Below are 18,919 nucleotides of genomic sequence, written 5' to 3'. Positions count from 1 at the left end.
ACTATATAATAGTTATACTGACAGGTTATTACACCAAGAGAATATTAACCTTCAATCCCTGACTCATTCAAGAAATGTTTGCAAGAATACTTTTAGCCTCTTTATCTGGTCAAAGCACTAGAAGCTAAGTGGTGTCTGTACAAACCAATCATTTCACCAGCAGTTTTATATTTCTTTAAAGCCTCATATAAAAAGCACCTGCCTAAAGTGAGTAATGGAGTTTTACATTCATTGCACTTAGGAACAGCGTATGTAACCTATTCCGTTTTCCTCCCTTGTGGAATATATTTCAGCTTATATTGCACAACACATTACCAATGCATATAAAGACTCTCTGATCAGCCATTTGGACTGCAGTCAGCAACCTGCCTGAGTGCTTTATTATTTTTTTCCTGCCCTAAATAACATACTCACTTAATTCAACAACCCAAATGAAAAAATCTTTTTAAGATGGTGATCTTACTTTCTTAATAAACATATAACACATGTATGTGAACTGTATTTGCAATACAAATGGTGAGACACAATCCTTGAACAAAGTTTGTGCAGTAAAACTTGAAAACTAGTTGAATACATCAATCCAGCAGAATAAAGCAGAAGCCTGTATGGGATGTCTTCATGTCTGTTTTTCATCCTGAGCAACTTACAGTTAAAAAATTACTGTAACCGCACTAAAAAGCTAAGTTAATTTTGACACATTAAAGGCCTGGAAGTAGGGCTAAACTATTATTAAAATTGAATTATCCACATATCTGCCAGACCACACAATATTTTCAAGACATACATATCCTAGTCACTGCCCAAATTTGCTGAATATGTGTGAAGGCAGATTTTAAAAAGAGTAACACTGATGAAAATGTCATATGCTTTTTTATAGCTGAGATACATCTAAAACTCAAGTACAACTGATAAAAAGAGTAATGAAGATTGAAGGGAATTAGAGAAATGAAAAAAATAAAGGAGATTTGCCATAACTGTAAGATTATGGCTTGGTAATATTGTAAACTACTATCGTATCTATTTTAACATGTTGTAATATTACAGATGAACGAGTAAAAAAAAAAAAGAATTGTAAGTGTGCAAGGCAAAAAAAAAAAAAAAAAAGCTCCTCACTGACCCTTGCTGTTACCCTCATGCAATAACCTAAGGCCAATAGTTAACATCAATTAATGAACATTTACTTAGATCTAACTATGCAAAATTACCCGTATTAAGCCTATAAAATATGGTGCCTTCCCTCCAATAGCTCACAATCCACTAGGCAAGAAATGAAAAGACAACCAAAAATTTGGCTAATTCAAAAATTACCTCAAATATGAACATGAAGTCTAGGAAACGGGCAAAGCTGTGATAATCAGGCTTGACTCTGAAGCAAGCTTTGGCAAACTTTTTCTCTAAAGGGCCGATAGTAAATATTTTAGGCTCTGTGAGCAATAAGGTCTCTGTTGCACTTACTCAACTCTGTTATTGTAGTACAATAAAGGCACAGACAAAAACTAAACAAATAACCACTGTATGCCAGTGAAAAATAGGCAGTGGGCTAGATTTGGCCTGCGGACTGTACTTTGTCGATCTCTGTTCTAGAACAGTTGTTCTCAACCCTGCATCCACATTAGATTGACACAAAAAGTTTTTTTTTTCAAGATCCAAGCCCCACCCTCAGAGACCTCCAAAGTAAGAGGTCTGGTTTGGCCTGCAAAAACAGTATATTTTAGAAGCTCTAGCTACTGTTCTAGAGGCAAATAAGTTTTGATATGAGAAACCTGAAAGATCTAAAGTTAAGATTTGAGTTCTTGCACCCATCAATTTTTGGCCTAAAAGACCATGAGGCTTATACTCACAAAATAATCTGGCATTAAAAATCAATATATTTGAATCAAAGAGATCCCTGCATTCCCATCTTCACTGAAGCATTATTCACAGTAGTCAAGACATGGAAATAACCTAAGTGTCCATCAAATGATGAATGGATATAGAGATGTAAGTGTGTGTATGCATATATATATATTATTATTAATAATAATAATGAAATTATTATTCAGCCATGAGAAAAGAGGAAATCCTGATGTTTGCAACAACACGAATGGACTTTGAAGGAATTATATTCAGTGAAATAAGCCAGACAGAGAAAAAAAAAATACTGCATAGCATCACTTACATATGGAATCTTAAAAAAAAATAAAAGTCAAACTCATAGAAACAGATTAAAAATTGGCTGCCAGGGGATGAAGGGTGGCAGAAATAGTCTGTAAAGTGCTACAAACTTTCAGCCATAAGATGGATAAAATCTGAGGATCTAATGTATAAAATGGTAACTACAGTTGATAACACTGTATTGAATAACTGAAATTTGCTAAAAGAGTAGAATTTGAATGTCCTCATCAAATATGTGTGTGTGTGTGTGTGTGTGTGTAAACATGCGTGATGGATGTGTTCATCCTTTTATAAGGTATATGTATATCAAATCATCCTGACTATCAAATACACAATACACCAAATATTTCAATTTTGTCAATTATACCAAAATAAATCTGAAAAAAATCAATAATATTTCAAAAATAACCGCAATCAAGTTATTATGTATAAAATAAGCTACAAGGATATACTGACAACAGGGGACATAGACAATATTTTATAATAACTATAAGTATAACCTTTTAAAATTGTGAATCACTACATTGTATGCCTGTAACATATAATACTGTACATCAATTATGTGTCAATAAAAATAAATAAAAAGTTAACAGTCTTAGGTAAATTGAAATAAGAAAAACTAAAATACACATATCCCTTCATTTTGTCTATACTCAAAAAATAAATCAGAATTGTAATTTCTAAAGTCAAGGTACTTGGCAAGGAAGGACTGTTATCACTAAAAATTGACAAAGTAGACTTTGAAATTTACAGAACCAATAATAAATTCATTCTGATTAGTTACTGAGTTCTTAGTGTTCAAGGCAAGGTGGCAAACGCTTAGGAAGCAACTAAGAGCAAGAAAAACACACACCCTCTCCTCAAGATGTTTAAATTGTAGTAGAAAATAGTTAAGGTTTATTGAACCTTTAAATATGTGCAAGACACCATGCACAATACTTTATATTTTTTCTGAAATACCACAAAAAGAACATGAGTTAGACAAACAGTACTATCATCACTGAAAAACTGAGTATTTAAGAGGTTAAGTAACTAGCCGAAAGTCACACAATATGACCAAACTGGAGTTTGAATCCAGTTTGACACTGAAGATTACATTCCTAAACACTATGTTACAAATGTTCATTATCCATTAAAAACAATTACAACACTAAAGTGATTGTGAAACAAGAGAGAAAACACAACCAAAAGAGAGAATAAGGGAGAACAGATCAGTTAACATTCATTTATAGTTATTCTGAACATCACAGACATGAGCTCTGATACATAACAAAGATGGACTGATCTTTTACTTCTTATGTGCCACACACACACACATGCAAGGCACGCACCATGGCCCACATGTATATTTTAAACATATAAAGATGCCTGTGTGATAGTATCTTCAGCAGTTTTCTATGATGAACTACTCATTAAACTAATGTAATATAGTCCTTCTTCCTATTTAGTGAGTGAGCACTCACAGGAACTAATACTGGTGAGTGATGTGCTGCTGATTTAGGATCTCACAACTTAGTTTATCAATTTTGAGATACATAGACAAAATGATGAATACTTAATACTATTGTGGAACAATATTCTAAAACGCAGCTGTCTTACAGATAGATTCAGATCTTTCACAGTCATGTTCCAGTAATTTCCAGGAAAATAAAATGTGAGGATAACTTTTGAAAATGCTTAACTCCTTGAATTTTTTTTCTCTATGAGAATTTTTGTTCTGTAACCATAATAGATCCTTATCTGCTGAAAAGTGTGATATATCTGCAATATGCTACTTTAAAAAGGTACATTAAGAAAGTTTCAAGGGAAACATTAACATTTTAAAAGAGCAAATTCTAACATTCACAAATTAACAACGCTAGAAACCAAAATGTTTATTATAAAAACTGTACTGGTTCAGATTTCATTATTTTTTACTATCAGTAACTCAATGCAACTTGAAAAATTTATAATCTTGTAAGTTTCAAATAATTATTGTATAATGTAGCTTAATTTGTGAGAAAATGGCTTATATGAAATCCAGTTGTATTTCTTTGGAAAGACAAATGTAAACCTATTTAGTGATCTGATTTTCTCTTTCATCTTGTCTCCAGTTTCTGTGTAGATTTATAATGTTCATTGTTTCCAATTTTAACAAATCACCTAATGGCAGAAAGGAAAATATGTTAACCTTGGAATTATTTGCAGTTGGAGAATTCCCTTTTGTCTGGCCCATACAGGGCCTGCAATCTGTTTTAAACACAGATTGTCTGTCTTTCGTCTGACAGCCACCAAGCTGCACAAATTACTTTCTGCCTGTTCACCTGTTTGCAGCTGCGTCTGTAAGCTAAAGATTCTGCAGTTTGACTTGAGTGACCACTTCAGGATTGATGACATGTGCTGCTGATAAAGTGAGCAATTTGAAGAAATTACTGGCTATAGTTATTGAAAGACATCTGGGCATGAGCTGAGAACTAGAAGCCTTCAATCATGTGCTTGCAACCTGCAGTGGCGGCAGCAGTGTTTGAAGTGATACCCTACTAAAAGAAGCTGGCCCTGGCACTAAATAACCAAATGATGTATGGAACATAATCTTTTAAATGAGTAATAAAAGGTTCTGTCTTTTAGCTATACAAACGAGGTTTCGTCCTTTCTTTAAAATATTAAGAAAAAATATAAAGCAACAACCCTTCCTGTTTCTATCCCTTTCTGAGTTAATTTTACATAAATCTCTTATTTCCTATGTAATTAAGTTATTTCAAATTGCTACTACTTCTATTAAAAAAATGGTAAACATTTACTGAATACCTACTACATGCTCCACACCCTAAGCCTAGGAAGAGATTTACATCTATTACCTCATTAATACTCACATCAACTTTATTAAACCAGAATTACTATTCCCTTTCTCTGGCAGAAAGACTAAACTAAAATTCCAAGAAACTAGCCTCATGTCACATAACTGTGAGTAACAAAGCTAGGGACTGTCTGTCTCCTGATCAACAGCTCATTCAACTATATTATATTGCCTTTCTGTCCCCCCTCCCCTTTTTTTTTTCCCTTTCAGAATCTCCTGGTCTCTTGATAGACTTCTGATGTGTGATTAATTGTACATTATGTCAGAATCATTCTATCCCTCAGGTTAGCCATTAGAAGATGCGATTTCTATTCCACCTTTATGTCTCATTATATAAAAACTTTTCCCAATTCGTGCTGTCTTCATGAATTCAGAAGCCTGATTCAATCAAAATTCATGCTTTTAAGGATGAGGAATAATGCAAAAAGTTCAGACCCTTGTCATATTTCCTGAAATTCAAGGTTCAAGTAAAATTATGCTAGAAATAATAGCAAATGCATGTTCTTTTATGACAAAATAATGCCTACTATTGAAGAAAAAGAAATCATGCCTACTAAGATGTTACTTAAATAAAAAGAGGCGTTAGTTAAAATATTTATGAGTTTGATGATATCAATAACAATGAATAATGGATAATTATAAAGGCATACAAAACATGAGCGCAAATATTGGGCTGGCCAAAAAGTTCATTCAAGTTATCGTAAGATGTTACAGAAAAACCTGAATGAACCTTTTGGCCAGCCCAACATAATCAAATATGAAACAATAAAGCAGTTCTATAAACACAAGGTCAAAACAAGCATAAATTATACCAGTGCACAAAGAATCAATTAATATATTTTGATGTACATATGTAAAACACACATTTAGCATGTTTCAAATGCAAAACTGGATAGAAGATTATGGGCTAACATATTTTTACAGCATCATCACTTTTATCTAATTAAAATTAATATGACTTTGGATAAGCACTAAAACTCCTTCTCTCCACTTATAAATAGTTATAAGCCAGTACGGGTCACATACAAGATAAGAACTATTCCTAAATCATAAGCAAAACAAAAAAAAATATAACCATTCAGATAACCAGTTTTTGTGCAATACCTAAAAATTCTTAGTTTGTAGACATACTTCAAATATAATAAAAATCAATACTTTTGAAAATGGTTCAAGTAAAAAAAAGCACATTAATACTAGAAACTATAAGTTGAAAAATTCATTAGCTGATAAGCTATGAGAGTTCTGAGAGAAAATGACTCTAGTAAACACTAATCAAAAAGAATTCCAACTCTAAAATAACTCTGCAGTTAAATAACAGATATGAGAAGGTTAATTTGCAAATATTAATTTGAAGATCAATTATCCAACTATTAAATCATTATTTTTCTTTAGGGTGGACATATTTAAAAAAACTGATTTCTTCATTTGGTTAGAGCAGACATGTTTTTTAAAAAAAGCCTCTCTCAAAGATTCTTTTGAATAAATGGCTTTTCCACTATTTTTATGGTGTTTAAATTTCCATAGAGTTGGAAAATATTATCCCTGTAAATACTGGTATTTCTTTCAGAAAAAAATGTAAATACATTGGTAAAAATGCCACCCAAAATACACAATCATTTCAACTTGTTAAAATTAAGGATACTGAAAAAATAGAAAGGCCAAAGACTTCAAGTAACCATATAAACTTGGCTTTCACATTTCAGTATTCATAAATTGCATTAAACACAGACCTGACTGACTCCAGCCACAAAAGAGGATATATACAATTATTATAATAAATTAAGCCTTATTTATGTATATAGTGATACAGCAATAGTAACATTCTTCCACACAAAGATATATCATCTATGTCACTATCCTTTTTCCTAATCATGTCACAAGTTCATATTTTTAATAGCACTTTTTATTTTAAAAGACCTAAGTAGTGAGAACATTCTTATGTACCACTTCATAACTTTGACACAAAGTACGTATAAAAAGATTAAACTTTATTTGGTATAAAATCAGTTGGCAGTTTTACATCTGTGAATGCAGCATAAATACACCAGCTGGCATCTCAAGCACACACACATATGGACTTCAAAACAGAAACTTCCTTATTTGCAGCACTGCCAGGGTAATTTTGTATCCTCTGCATACTACAGCTATTTGTCAGGCCCCTGCAGGTGTGCACTGCACATAAACACACAGCTGTAGTCCAGCAAGCCAAGTGTTCCATCAAACACATAAAGGGAAACCTCAGCAGTTGGATTAGTCATCCCTACAACAGGTCCAGGGAGAACAATATGGGTTAGTATTTTTGGAAAAAGCATGGATAGGAAATTTATGATTATGCTAGTCTTACCAAATAACTGGTGGATTGTGTCATTTTTAAAGATATGCCTACTTATTAAGTTTTTGTTAGAAAGGCTGCAGAAAAGTGGAATTTGTTTTTCAGTTTTAAACATAAGCAATAATCTATAAATGAGTTTATTAAATGCAAAATGTGAAATGGTTTTCAAATTCATTTCGGTTTTTGGAAGTTATTGCAATTGAATGCTTTGGCTATAATATTTACAAATCTTAATAAGTATATCTTAAAACACTTATCAGTTCTATATTACATTTTATTATACTTATAATTCTATGTTTCAATTCATGCACATTTAAGATGCACTTGCCAATATAAATTATTTGTGTCCAACATTACATATGACATTTAACTATAAAAAGCTACATGCTATATTAATATTAGACTGTAAACAAATATTTACTTCTCAAATATGATATAAAGGTACCTCAACCTACAAATGGCAGGGGAAATAAATGAAAATATAAAACATTTTCATTTTGCAATCATGTGAAAGCTCCCAACAAAATTAAATGTGACCTTATTAATATTCTTTAAAATACCAAGTAAGCACTTCAAGCAGTTGATAATTATGACTACTTTAACCACATTTCCCCCAAAATGCTCAAAGTCCACCTGGCAGTTGACAAAACATGAAAGACAACTTAGAAAATGAGCTTGAATGCATTATGCCTAATATACTAATCTTCAGTGAACTTGAGGTCAAAGAGTTAGTAATCAAGGAGCACTAGTAGTCTCTGACATGAGGGGATTCATGTTTTCTTATATCTGGAAAGTACAAAAGTACTTAAAAACTACATTAGTCTGATACAAATCCACCCTTCAACAGGAAACCTAACTTTATTAAGTACTATCCTACTTTAGTTAAGCCACAAAAGTAGGATCTAATGTAGGAAAAGAGGTAAGAGTTCTCATCACGAAAGAATTTTTTCTTTTATCTTGTATCTATATGAGATGATGAATGTTCACTAAACTTATTGTGGCAATCGTTCCATGATGTATGTAAGTCAAATCATTGTGCTCTACACCTTAAACATGCTGTGCTGTATGTCAAAAAAAAAAGTCATCCTCAATAAAACCGGAAGGAAAAACAACAGCAGCAGCAAAAGCTTGAAAACTGCCCTGGTTTTATAGGTCAGGCTGGCTGGAGGCTGACAGGTATTTCTATACACATATAAAACACTGGGCCTGATGGAAATAAGATCTACTCTCTCAGTAAGTTCAGTTTTTACAATACAATATTGTCATCTATAACCATATACTGTACATTTGGTCTCCAAGACTTACATGTCTACTAGTTTCTAGTTTGTACCCTTAAACAGCATCTCTCCCACTGCCCCACTCCCAACCCCTAGTAACTACAATTTTACTGTCTGTTTTTGTGAATTCGTGATAGAGGTACTAGCTAACACCACAATGGCAATCATATTGCAATATATAAATGTATCAATCTAATATGTTGTACAGCTTAAACTTATACATACGTCAAATATATTTCAATAAAAAGTAATAATGTTTTAAAAAATGAATAAAGTAGGAAAAAAGAAAGTAAATGAGGGGAAGGAGTGAAAGGCTTATAATTATTTAATTAGATTGCCTTAAAGTAAATTATCTCATGTCTTATTCTTCTCTGAAACTATAAATAGGAAATACTTTTGGAATTCAACTTGGATCCCAATACTACTGATGGGTCCCTGAGGTGTGATTCATAGCTCTTTAAAGCTTCCGAGTAGCCTTAAATGCTCCAGGCTAGATCCAGCCGAGTTTTGGTTCTGAACCTCACAATAATTCTTTTTCAGCAATTCTGTCTCAAACATTTACATCAGTACCTTTAGGCCCAAAATACTGTCATCAAGAAAAGTGTCATATGATGAGGGTGAGTAAAATATCTTGGCTATTAATGTCCACAATAAAATACATTTAAAACAAATTTTAGTTAACAGTATCTGCTCCAGTTATTTATTGCTGTGGAACTATTCCAAAACTTCGTGGCTTAAAACAACAATCTATTTTTATCTCTTACAGTTCTGTGGATTTTCTGGACTTATCTGGGTGGATCTCGCCTAAGTCTCTCTCATGCAGCTGAAGTCAGATCGTGGCTGGGCTGGAATCATTTGAAGTCTCTACTGAGCTTGTGATCCAGATGGTTTCATCACTCACATGTCAGATCCCTCAGTCGAAACAACTGAAACAGCTGGGGGTCAGGCAAGCATCTCTTTCTCTTCCCCTACATTAGCGCCTCTAGTTGACTAGCTTGGGCTTCCTCACAACATGACAGGCTCAGGGACCTTGAAATTTTTGCCTGATAGCTGACTTCACCCAGAGAAAATATTTTAAGTGACACACAGGCATAGGCTGAAGAGCTTATTACCTAGCATCAGCTGTCTACAGTATCACTTATGCCACAATCTATTGGTCAAAGGCCAGTCATCACAGGGCTGGCCTGAACTCATGGGGATGAACCTACAGAATGATATTGAGAAGGATAGCTCATAGCCATCTTTGGATACTGGCTACCTCAGTAATAAAATTGCTTTAAAAAAATCTGAAAAAGGATGGATATATGTATATGTGTAACTGAATCACTTTACTGTACAAATGAAACTAACACAACACAGTAAATCAACTATACTCCAATATAAAATAAAAATTAAAAATTTTTAAAAATTCCTCTTTTGCTAGCAATCAATCTGTTAAAGAGCTAATATTTTACTTCATAATTTTGTTATTTATTAATGACATTAACATGTATGGACTTGATTATAAACTAGAGTGACTAAGAGATAGCAAGGTATGATATACATTTCATTTATTTCAACCTGGTTTCACTGACTCCTTAAAGGTGAAATCTATACCCAAAACTAATTCAACTTCTGTTTATATTTTTAAACACCCAAATATAAACACTGAAAGTTTACCTCAGTCACCAAAAATGATCAATCTTTAAGAGTTTAAAATATTCACTACCAAATATTGAAAAGTTTGTCTTTTACCTAAATGAATCATATCTCACCTGTTTAAAAGTACTATACTTAGTAAATACTAAAACTTTTAAGAGATCTCTTAAAGAAATCAGGGGAAGCAGGGTTAATTATACTAGACAAATAGCCAGCTATCTATACACGTACAAACACATGCACAGACAACACACAAGAAAAATCATAAAGGGCATAATAGTCTTGTTTATGGGAGTTTAAGAGCAATGCCTATACTTCTAAGAGCTAAATCAAAGGAAATGTTACCCCCTAAAATTAGAATTTTCAGGAGATACTAGAATGAAATAAAGAGGAGAACAGGGGAAAATGGGAATTTTTCAAGTTTTTATTTAATTGATAGGGTGATGTTTTACCCTTTCCTCATTTAAAAACTACTTTAAAAAACAAAAACATGAAAAGGCAAAACTCTCCCATAGTTACACGGCTTTTTTAAGTTTATAAAGAAGTGGCCTAACATACGCCATCCTCCATCTCACCCATGCCCTACACTTTCCCAAGAGGTAACAACTGGCATTTGTTTTACATGTACAAAACTTTTTCCACACAAATTATCAAACACCCTACCTACCTACCTAACCTATTAATTATCCACCCATCAGTAATATACACATATGCACCCTTGCATGCACACATACACATAAATACATACACTAATTTCTTAAAAATAAATGTGGCTTGATGCTATACATATTGGTCTGTAAATTACTTTTTACTTAGAACCACTCGACCTATCTTACCTATTTTAATACATGACTAATATTAAAAAGCACTGCATAATATTACATACCATAGCTACATAGAATACTGCTACAAATGGATGAATTACAAACATACCATTGAGAGAGAGAAATCAGATACAAAAGAATATAAACTATATGATTCCATTTACATATGGAACTTCAAAAACAGGCAAAGCTAACTGATGGTGACAGAAATCAGAAAAAGAACCTGCCTATAGAGGTGATCATGAATGACTTGCAAGGGAATATAAAGAAACTCCTTATTACTGAGTCTGAAAAACTCTGAAATTATTTCTGGTCCTAACACATACAGTAAGACCATTTATCAACAAATTATTTGATATCTTTGGCTTCTTTTTCTTCACTTGCAAGTAAATAATTCTCTCAAAATACTTAGTCATTATTTTCAACACTTGGAAATAATGGAAGAAACGGAGGTTCTGAGAGGTCAATTAACCAAAACTCCATGACTTATCAGGTACAAGCCACATCCAGAAATCAAGCTTTTTGACCTAATTCAGAACTATTTTTCCTTTCTCTTGACTGTTGTAATTTCTAGATTGTATTATGAAATTTATTAGACGTTTTCAGCTGTTCTAAGTAAAAGCAGCAGGAAAAACAAAGACAAGTCTACACTTAAAACTGAAGGGCATATGGAGGTTCCTTGAAAAACTAAAAATAGAATTACCATATGACCCAGCAATCCCACCACTGGGCATATACCCAGAGAAAACCATAATTCAAAAAGACATATGCACCCCAATATTCACTGCAGCACTATTTACAATGGCCAGGTCATGGAAGCAACCTAAATGTCCATCAACAGATGAATGGATAAAGAAGATGTGGTACATATATACAATGGAATATTACTTGGCCGTAAAAAGAAACAAAACTGGGACATTTGTGGAGACATGGGTGGGCCTACAGACTGTCATACAGAGTGAAGTCAATCAGAAAGTGAAAAACAAATATCGTATAGTAATGCATATATGTGGAATATAGAAAAATGGTACAGATCAACCAGTCTGCAAGGCAGAAATAGAGACACAGATGTAGAGAACAAACATATGGACACCAAGTGGGGAAACTGGGGGGGGAGGGGGGCTTGGGGTAGGATGAATTGCGAGATTGGGATTGCTATATATACATTACTAATAAGAAAAAAATATCAAATTGTATACTTTAAATATATGCACTTCACTGTATGTCAATTATATCTCAAAAATTCTTTAAAAAAAACTAAAGGGCTTTTTTTTTAAAAAAAAGATTACTTATAAATTAGGAACTTGAAATAACTGCAAAATCTTCCTCATGAGGGAAAAATAAACTTTAGCTGCTTATACCACAGTTGATAGAATGAATTAGAAAAAGTAGGTAATGAGAAAAAATAGTTGGAAAATTATGCTATGATTTATCACATTGATTACGTTTTGGCGACACATTTATGGATGATTTTTATTTCATTCCATGTTTTATAGTAATTCCCATATTCTACAACCTATTTTTGCAATAAAAAGGTATGTAAACTGTTATATATCTTTAAAAGAACATTCATCAAGCTGAAATTCACATTCTCTTTGACCTACAATCTCAAATTTTAGATCTCATAGAAAAAAATCAAAACCGTAGAGATTTTATACACAAAGTTATGTTGCACCGCCACAAGCAGTGGAAAAGGGAGGAAACAACCTAATATGTTCATCAAGAGGGCAACGACTAAATAAATAATAGTACTCCTATATTATAAACTAGCATGCAGATATTTAATAAAAGTTATATCAGTACTAAATGCTGAAAAAATAACCGTAACATGGTATTAAGTGAAAAGGGCAGGTTCCAGAACATGCATGATCTCACTGAAACACATACACATACCCAATGCAAACCTACAAATGTGGGGTTTTATTTCCCCAATGCTCCTAATTTATCCCTCCTTCCCTCTTCCCTTTAGTAACCATAAGTTTGTTTTCTGTCTGTGACTCTATTTCTGTTTTGTATATATATTCATCTGCATTACTTTTTAGATTCTTCACATTAATGTTATCATACAGTATCTGTCCTTCTACGTCTGCCCTACTTTACTAAGTACAATATTCTCTAGGTCCATCCATGTTGCTGCAAATGGCATTATTTCATTCTTTTTTATGGCTGAGTAATATTTCTGTGTGTGTGTGTGCGCGCACACGTTCTTAGGCCAATCATCTGTTGATGTGCACTTGGGTTGTTTTCATGTCTTGGAGGTTATAAATAGTGCTGCTATGAACACTGGAATGCATGTATCTTTTCGAATTAGAGTTTTCATTTCTTCAGGAGTGGGATTACTGGATCATATGGTAGCTCTACTGTTAGTTTTTTAAGAAACTCCACACTGTTTTCCATAGTTGCTCCACCAACTTACATCCCCACCAACACTGTTGGAGCGTTTCCTTTTTTCCACACCCTCTCCAGTATTTAATATTCGTAGGTTTCTTGACGATGGCCATTCTGGCCTGTGTGAGGTAATACCTCACTGTGGATTTGATCTGCATTTCTCTAATATTTAGTGATTTTGAGCATCTTTTCATATGCCTTCTGGCCTATATAGCTTCTTTCCAGAAATGTCTATTTAGGGACTTTCCTGGTGGCGCAGTGGTTAAGAATCCACCTGCCAATGCAGGAGACACAGGTTCTATCCCTGGTCTGGGAAGATTCCACATGCTGCAGGGCAACTAAGCCCATGTGCCACAACTACTGAGCCTGCGCTTTAGAGCCCGTGAGCCACAACTACTGAGCCCACATGTCACAACTACTGAAGCCCACATGCCTAGAGCCAATGCTCTGCAACAACAGAAGCCATTGCAATGAAAAGCCCGTGCACCACAATGAAGAGTAGCCCCCGCTCACCACATCTAGAGAAAGCACACATGAAGCAACAAACACCCAACACAGCCAATAAATAAATAAATAAACTTATAAAAAAAGAGAGAGAGAGAGGAAATCTGAAAGAAAAAAAAAAAGAAATGTCTATTCAGGTCTTCCACCAATTTTTTAATTGGGTTGTTTGTTTTTTTGATACTGAGCTGTATGAGTTGTTTATATATTTTGGGTAATAAACTGCTGTCAGAATCAATATTTGCAAACATTTTCTCCCATTCCATAGGTTGTTTTTTTGTTTTGTTTATGGTTTCTTTTCCTGTGCAAAAGCATTTGAGTTTAATTAGGTCCCATTTGTTTCTTTTTGCTTTTCTTTCTTTTGCCTTGGGAGACTGATTTAAAAACATACTGCTACAGTTTAGTCAAAGACTATTTCATCATTGTCTCCTCTAGATGTTTTATGGTGTCATGTCTTATATTGAGGTCTTTAAATCATTTTGAGTTTATATTTGTATATGGTGTGAAGGAGTGTTCTAATTTCACTGATTTACATGTAGCTGTCCAGCTTTCCCAGCACTGCTTGTTTAAGAAACCATCTTTTCTCCATTGTATATTCCTGCCTCCTTTGTTGTAGATAAATTGACCTTAGGTACATGAGTCTATTCTGGGCTCTCTACTCTGTTCCACTGATCTCTATGTCTGTTTCAGCTATACCATGCTGTTTTGATTACTGTAGCTTTGTAGTACAGTGTGAAGTCTGGAAGAGTTATGCCTCTAGCTTTGTTCTTTTTCCTCAGGATTGCTTTGGCAATTCTGGGTCTCCTGTGGTACCATGTAAATTTCAGGATTATTTGTTCTAGCACTGTGAAAAATATCATGGGTATTTTGATAGGGACTGCATTATATCTGTAGATTGCTTTGGATACTATGGCCATTTTTACAATATTAATTCTTCTAATCCCAGAGCAGCGGATATCTTTCAATTGCTTTGAATCATCTTCAATTTCCTTTATCAATGTTTCATGGTTTTGGGCTTCCCTGGTGGCACAGTGGTTAAGAATCCACCTGCCAACACAGGGGACATGGGTTTGAGACCTGGTCTGGGACGATCCCATGTGCTGCAGAGCAACTAAGCCCAGGTGCCACAACTACTGAGCCTGAGTGCTGCAACTACTAAAGCCCAAGCGCCTAAAGCCCATGCTCTGCAACAAGAGAAGCCACCTCAACCAGAATCCTGTGTGCACCACAACAAAGAGGAGTCCCCGCTCTCCGCAACTAGAGAAAGCCCACAGGAAGCAACGAAGACCCAACACAACCAATAAAATAATAAAATTAATTAATTAAAAACAAAAAAAGGTTGTTGAATACAATAAAAAAATGTTTCATGGTTTTTAGTGTATAGATCTTTCCTCTTTGGTCAAGTTTATTCCTAGGAATTTAATTTTTTCGATGTGATTTTACACAGGTTTTTTTTCACTCTCTCTTTCTGATATATTGCTATTAGTATAAAAAATGCAACAGATTTCTGAATATTCATCTTATATTTTGCTACCTTGCTGAATTCATTTATTAGTTTTAATAGTTTTTGGGTAGAGACTTCAGAGTTCTCTATATAGACAATCATAGTGTCTGCAAATAGTGACAGTTTTACCTCTTCCTTTCTAATTCGGATATGTTTCATTTCTTTTTCTTGTCTGCTTATTGTAGCTAAGACTTCCAAAACTATGTTGAACAGAAGCGGTAAGACCGAGCATCCCTGTCTCATTCCTGATTTTAGCAGGAAGGTTTTCAGCTTCTCACCATTGAGTATTATATTGGCTGTGGGTTTGTCATAAATGGCTTTTATTATATTGAGATATATTCCTTCTACACCCACTTTTATGAGACTTTTTATCGTGAATGGGTGTTGAATTTTGCCAAATGCTTTTTCTGCGTCTCTTGCGCTGACCAGGTGGTTCTGCCTTTCCCTTTGTTGATGTGGTGTCTCACAAAGACTGATCTGCATATGTTGGACCATCCTTGCACCCTTGGAATGAATCCAACTTACTCATGGTGTATGATCCTTTCTATGCATTGCCGGATTCAGTTTGCTCATATTTTGTTAAGGATTTCTGCATCTATATTCACCAAAGAATTGGGCTGGTATTAATTTTAACTTAATAAAAAAAGTAAGGGTAAAAAATAAAATAAATGTCTAAGCTTTGTATCTTTTATGAGCAACATATAATCAAAGAATAACCAAGATTAAAAACAAAGTTATTCTCTTACAAATCTGTTAGAAAAATATACTGCAATATTACAACAATTTTTTAAATTGACTATTCTTTAAAAACCAAATTGACCGTTTACCAGAGATTATTAAGATGTATTTACTATCAAGATACGGCATTGTTAGAATACCAGAAATACCAAAAAAAACTGTACAAGATAAATAAATAATAATAATTATTATTATTATTATTTAGACTATTGAACATTTCAGACCTTTACAGTAATATTGCTCATTTTTATTTTTATTTTTCCACAGACTATAATAAATAAAAAGGCTTATTACGCAATTTATTTTGGAAAGGTGGATAAGTATAAAGTAATTTGACTGATTATATCAATCCATATACAAAGCTTCATGCATTCAAAGTAACATCCCATTCAATTCCCTTAAGAATACTCAAAATTCATAAGGATGCAGATGCAGAGAATGGAATGGACGATACAGGGGTGGGTGGGGTGGGGGTGGTACGAAGGGGAAGCTGGGACAAAGTGAGAGAGTAGCACAGACATATTTACACCACCAAATGTAAAACAGATAGCTAGTGGGAAGTTGCTGTATAACAAAGGGAGATCAGCTTGATGATGGATGATGCCTTAGAGGGCCAGGACAGGGAGGGTAGGAGGAAGTCGCAGGAGGGAGAGGATATGGGGATATATGTATAAATACAGCTGATTCACTTTGGTGTACCTCAAAAGCTGGTACAAGAGTATAAAGCAATTATATTCCAATAAAGAGCTTACAAAAAAAAGAATATTCAAAATTCATGACAACGAACAGAACTGTTCAAAAGAATGAGAGTAAAGATCAATATCATAATCACCTAGATGCTCATTAAAAGTCAGATGCAAGGGCCTTCCTACAAATGGGCCTGAGACCCTGCATTTTAGAAGCACCTCCAAGTGACTCTTATACAGATGAAAATTTGAGGTATTCTCTCATGTTATTTGGCATTCAACCTGAGTTGAATTTTTTGAGGAGGGGAGAGAGATGTTTTATGAAATCCTAAAAGATATATCTAAATTATACTATTATCATTCAGTAGACTAAATAAATCATTATAGAACAGCAAAATGCCACCATTAGGCATATTATGTGTTTTTTTCTGTTTTTTTTCTGTTTTTTTTTTTTTTTTTTTTTTTTTGCTGTGAGCAGGCTTTCTTTTTTAGTTGTGGTGAGTGGAGGCTACTCTTTGTTGTGGTGTGCGGGCTCCTCATTGCTGTGGCTTCTCTTGTTGTGGAGCATGGGGTCTAGGCACATGGGCTTCAGTAGTTGCAGCACATGGGCTCAACAGTTGTGGCTCACAGGCTCTAAAGCACAGGCTCAATAGTTGTGGCGCATGGGCTTAGTTGCTCTGCGGCATGTGGGATCTTCCTGGAGCAGGGCTCGAATCCGTGTCCCCTGCATTGGCAGGAGGATTCTTAACCACTGCGCCACCTAGGAAGCCCCTTATTATGTGTTTTGAACATAATGCTATTTATTCTTCAATACCCAGTTAATCTCTTAGAGCTTAAAACTATTTTTTTAATTCTTTTCATTTTAATATGAACTGAAATAAGGTAATCTGGTCAAAAACTGTCAGTATTAACATGAAACATCTGCACATTTTGGACTGTCTTTTTCAATTTTTCATATGAAATTAACTTCTTATAAAACTTTTATTTTTTCTGATATGAATATGAATTTTATTATAGGCTAGCATCCCTTGACTTCTTTTTTACTCTACTAAAATAGTTCCAGAATACATAGAAAAAAAATTCACAACAAAATTTAATCTATTTTTACCTGCTACCAGATCCAGATTCACTCATCTTTCAAAACTCAGTACAGGCACCATTTTTCCACCTAAATCTTGCCTCATGGCCATTAGTTCTCCCCCATTCCCACCAGGCAGGACTAAGAGGTAATATTTAAGTATTTAATAAATGTTTCCTATATTTAAAAACTGGTAAATACTAGAACCAGAATCCACTCATTCAAAACATTTATTTTGTGCTCGCTAAGCACAAACACTGCTTTTTCCCACAAAAACTGCCTAAAACTCATTTAGAGAAATAAGTAATTAAATCAGAAATTACAGTGAAATGTGATAAGTAGTATTATAGGAGAAATATAGGTTACTTTAATTCTTTCACTGAAGTATACTTGGTGTATAATATTATACAAAATTAATATACAATAATCTCTTGCATTTCTATACACTAAAAATGAACTATCAGAAAGGGAATTTAAGGAAATAATCCCATTTACATACATTGCAATCAAAAAGAATAAAATACCTAGGAATAAGACCTGTATGCAGAAAACTACAAGACCCTGATGAAAGATGACACAAACAGATGAAAAGATAAACTGTGTTCTTGGATTGGAAGAATTAATATTATTAAAGTGACTATACAACCCAAGGTAAGCTACAGATTCAATGCAATCCCTATCAAAACAACAATGGAGGCCTTCCCTGGTTGCGCAGTGGTTAAGAATCCGCCTACCAATGCAGGGGACTTGGGTTCAATCCCTGGGCCGGGAAGACTCCACATGCCATGGAGCAACTAAGCCCATGCACCACAACTACAGAGCCTGTGCTCTAGAGCCCACGAGCCACAACTGTTGAGCCTGTGTGCCACAACTACTGAAGCCCATGTGCCTAGAACCCATGCTCTGCAAAAAGAGAAGACACCGCAATGAGAAGCCCTCGCACCGCAACAAAGAGCAGCCCCC

General features: G+C 34.2%; 1 protein-coding gene across 11 annotated transcripts in view; it reads right to left on the bottom strand.

Moving 5' to 3' along the window:
• The window catches only part of VPS13B (vacuolar protein sorting 13 homolog B), a 773,631-nt gene that overhangs the window by 564,489 nt on the left and 190,223 nt on the right, over positions 1-18,919 (bottom strand). The window contains exon 18 of one of the 11 annotated variants that reach the window (XM_057735664.1): positions 6,998-7,250. The exons of the other annotated variants lie outside the window; for them this stretch is intronic. Within the exon in view, the coding sequence (XP_057591647.1) occupies positions 7,135-7,250 (116 nt within the window). The 3' untranslated portion in view covers positions 6,998-7,134. Of the gene's footprint in view, positions 1-6,997; positions 7,251-18,919 lie in introns of those variants that run through there. 11 annotated transcript variants of the gene reach the window in all.

Source organism: Hippopotamus amphibius, chromosome 5 (genome assembly GCF_030028045.1).
Source record: "Hippopotamus amphibius kiboko isolate mHipAmp2 chromosome 5, mHipAmp2.hap2, whole genome shotgun sequence".
Classification (NCBI taxonomy): domain Eukaryota; kingdom Metazoa; phylum Chordata; class Mammalia; order Artiodactyla; family Hippopotamidae; genus Hippopotamus; species Hippopotamus amphibius.
This window is presented reverse-complemented; position numbering and strand designations above follow the sequence as displayed.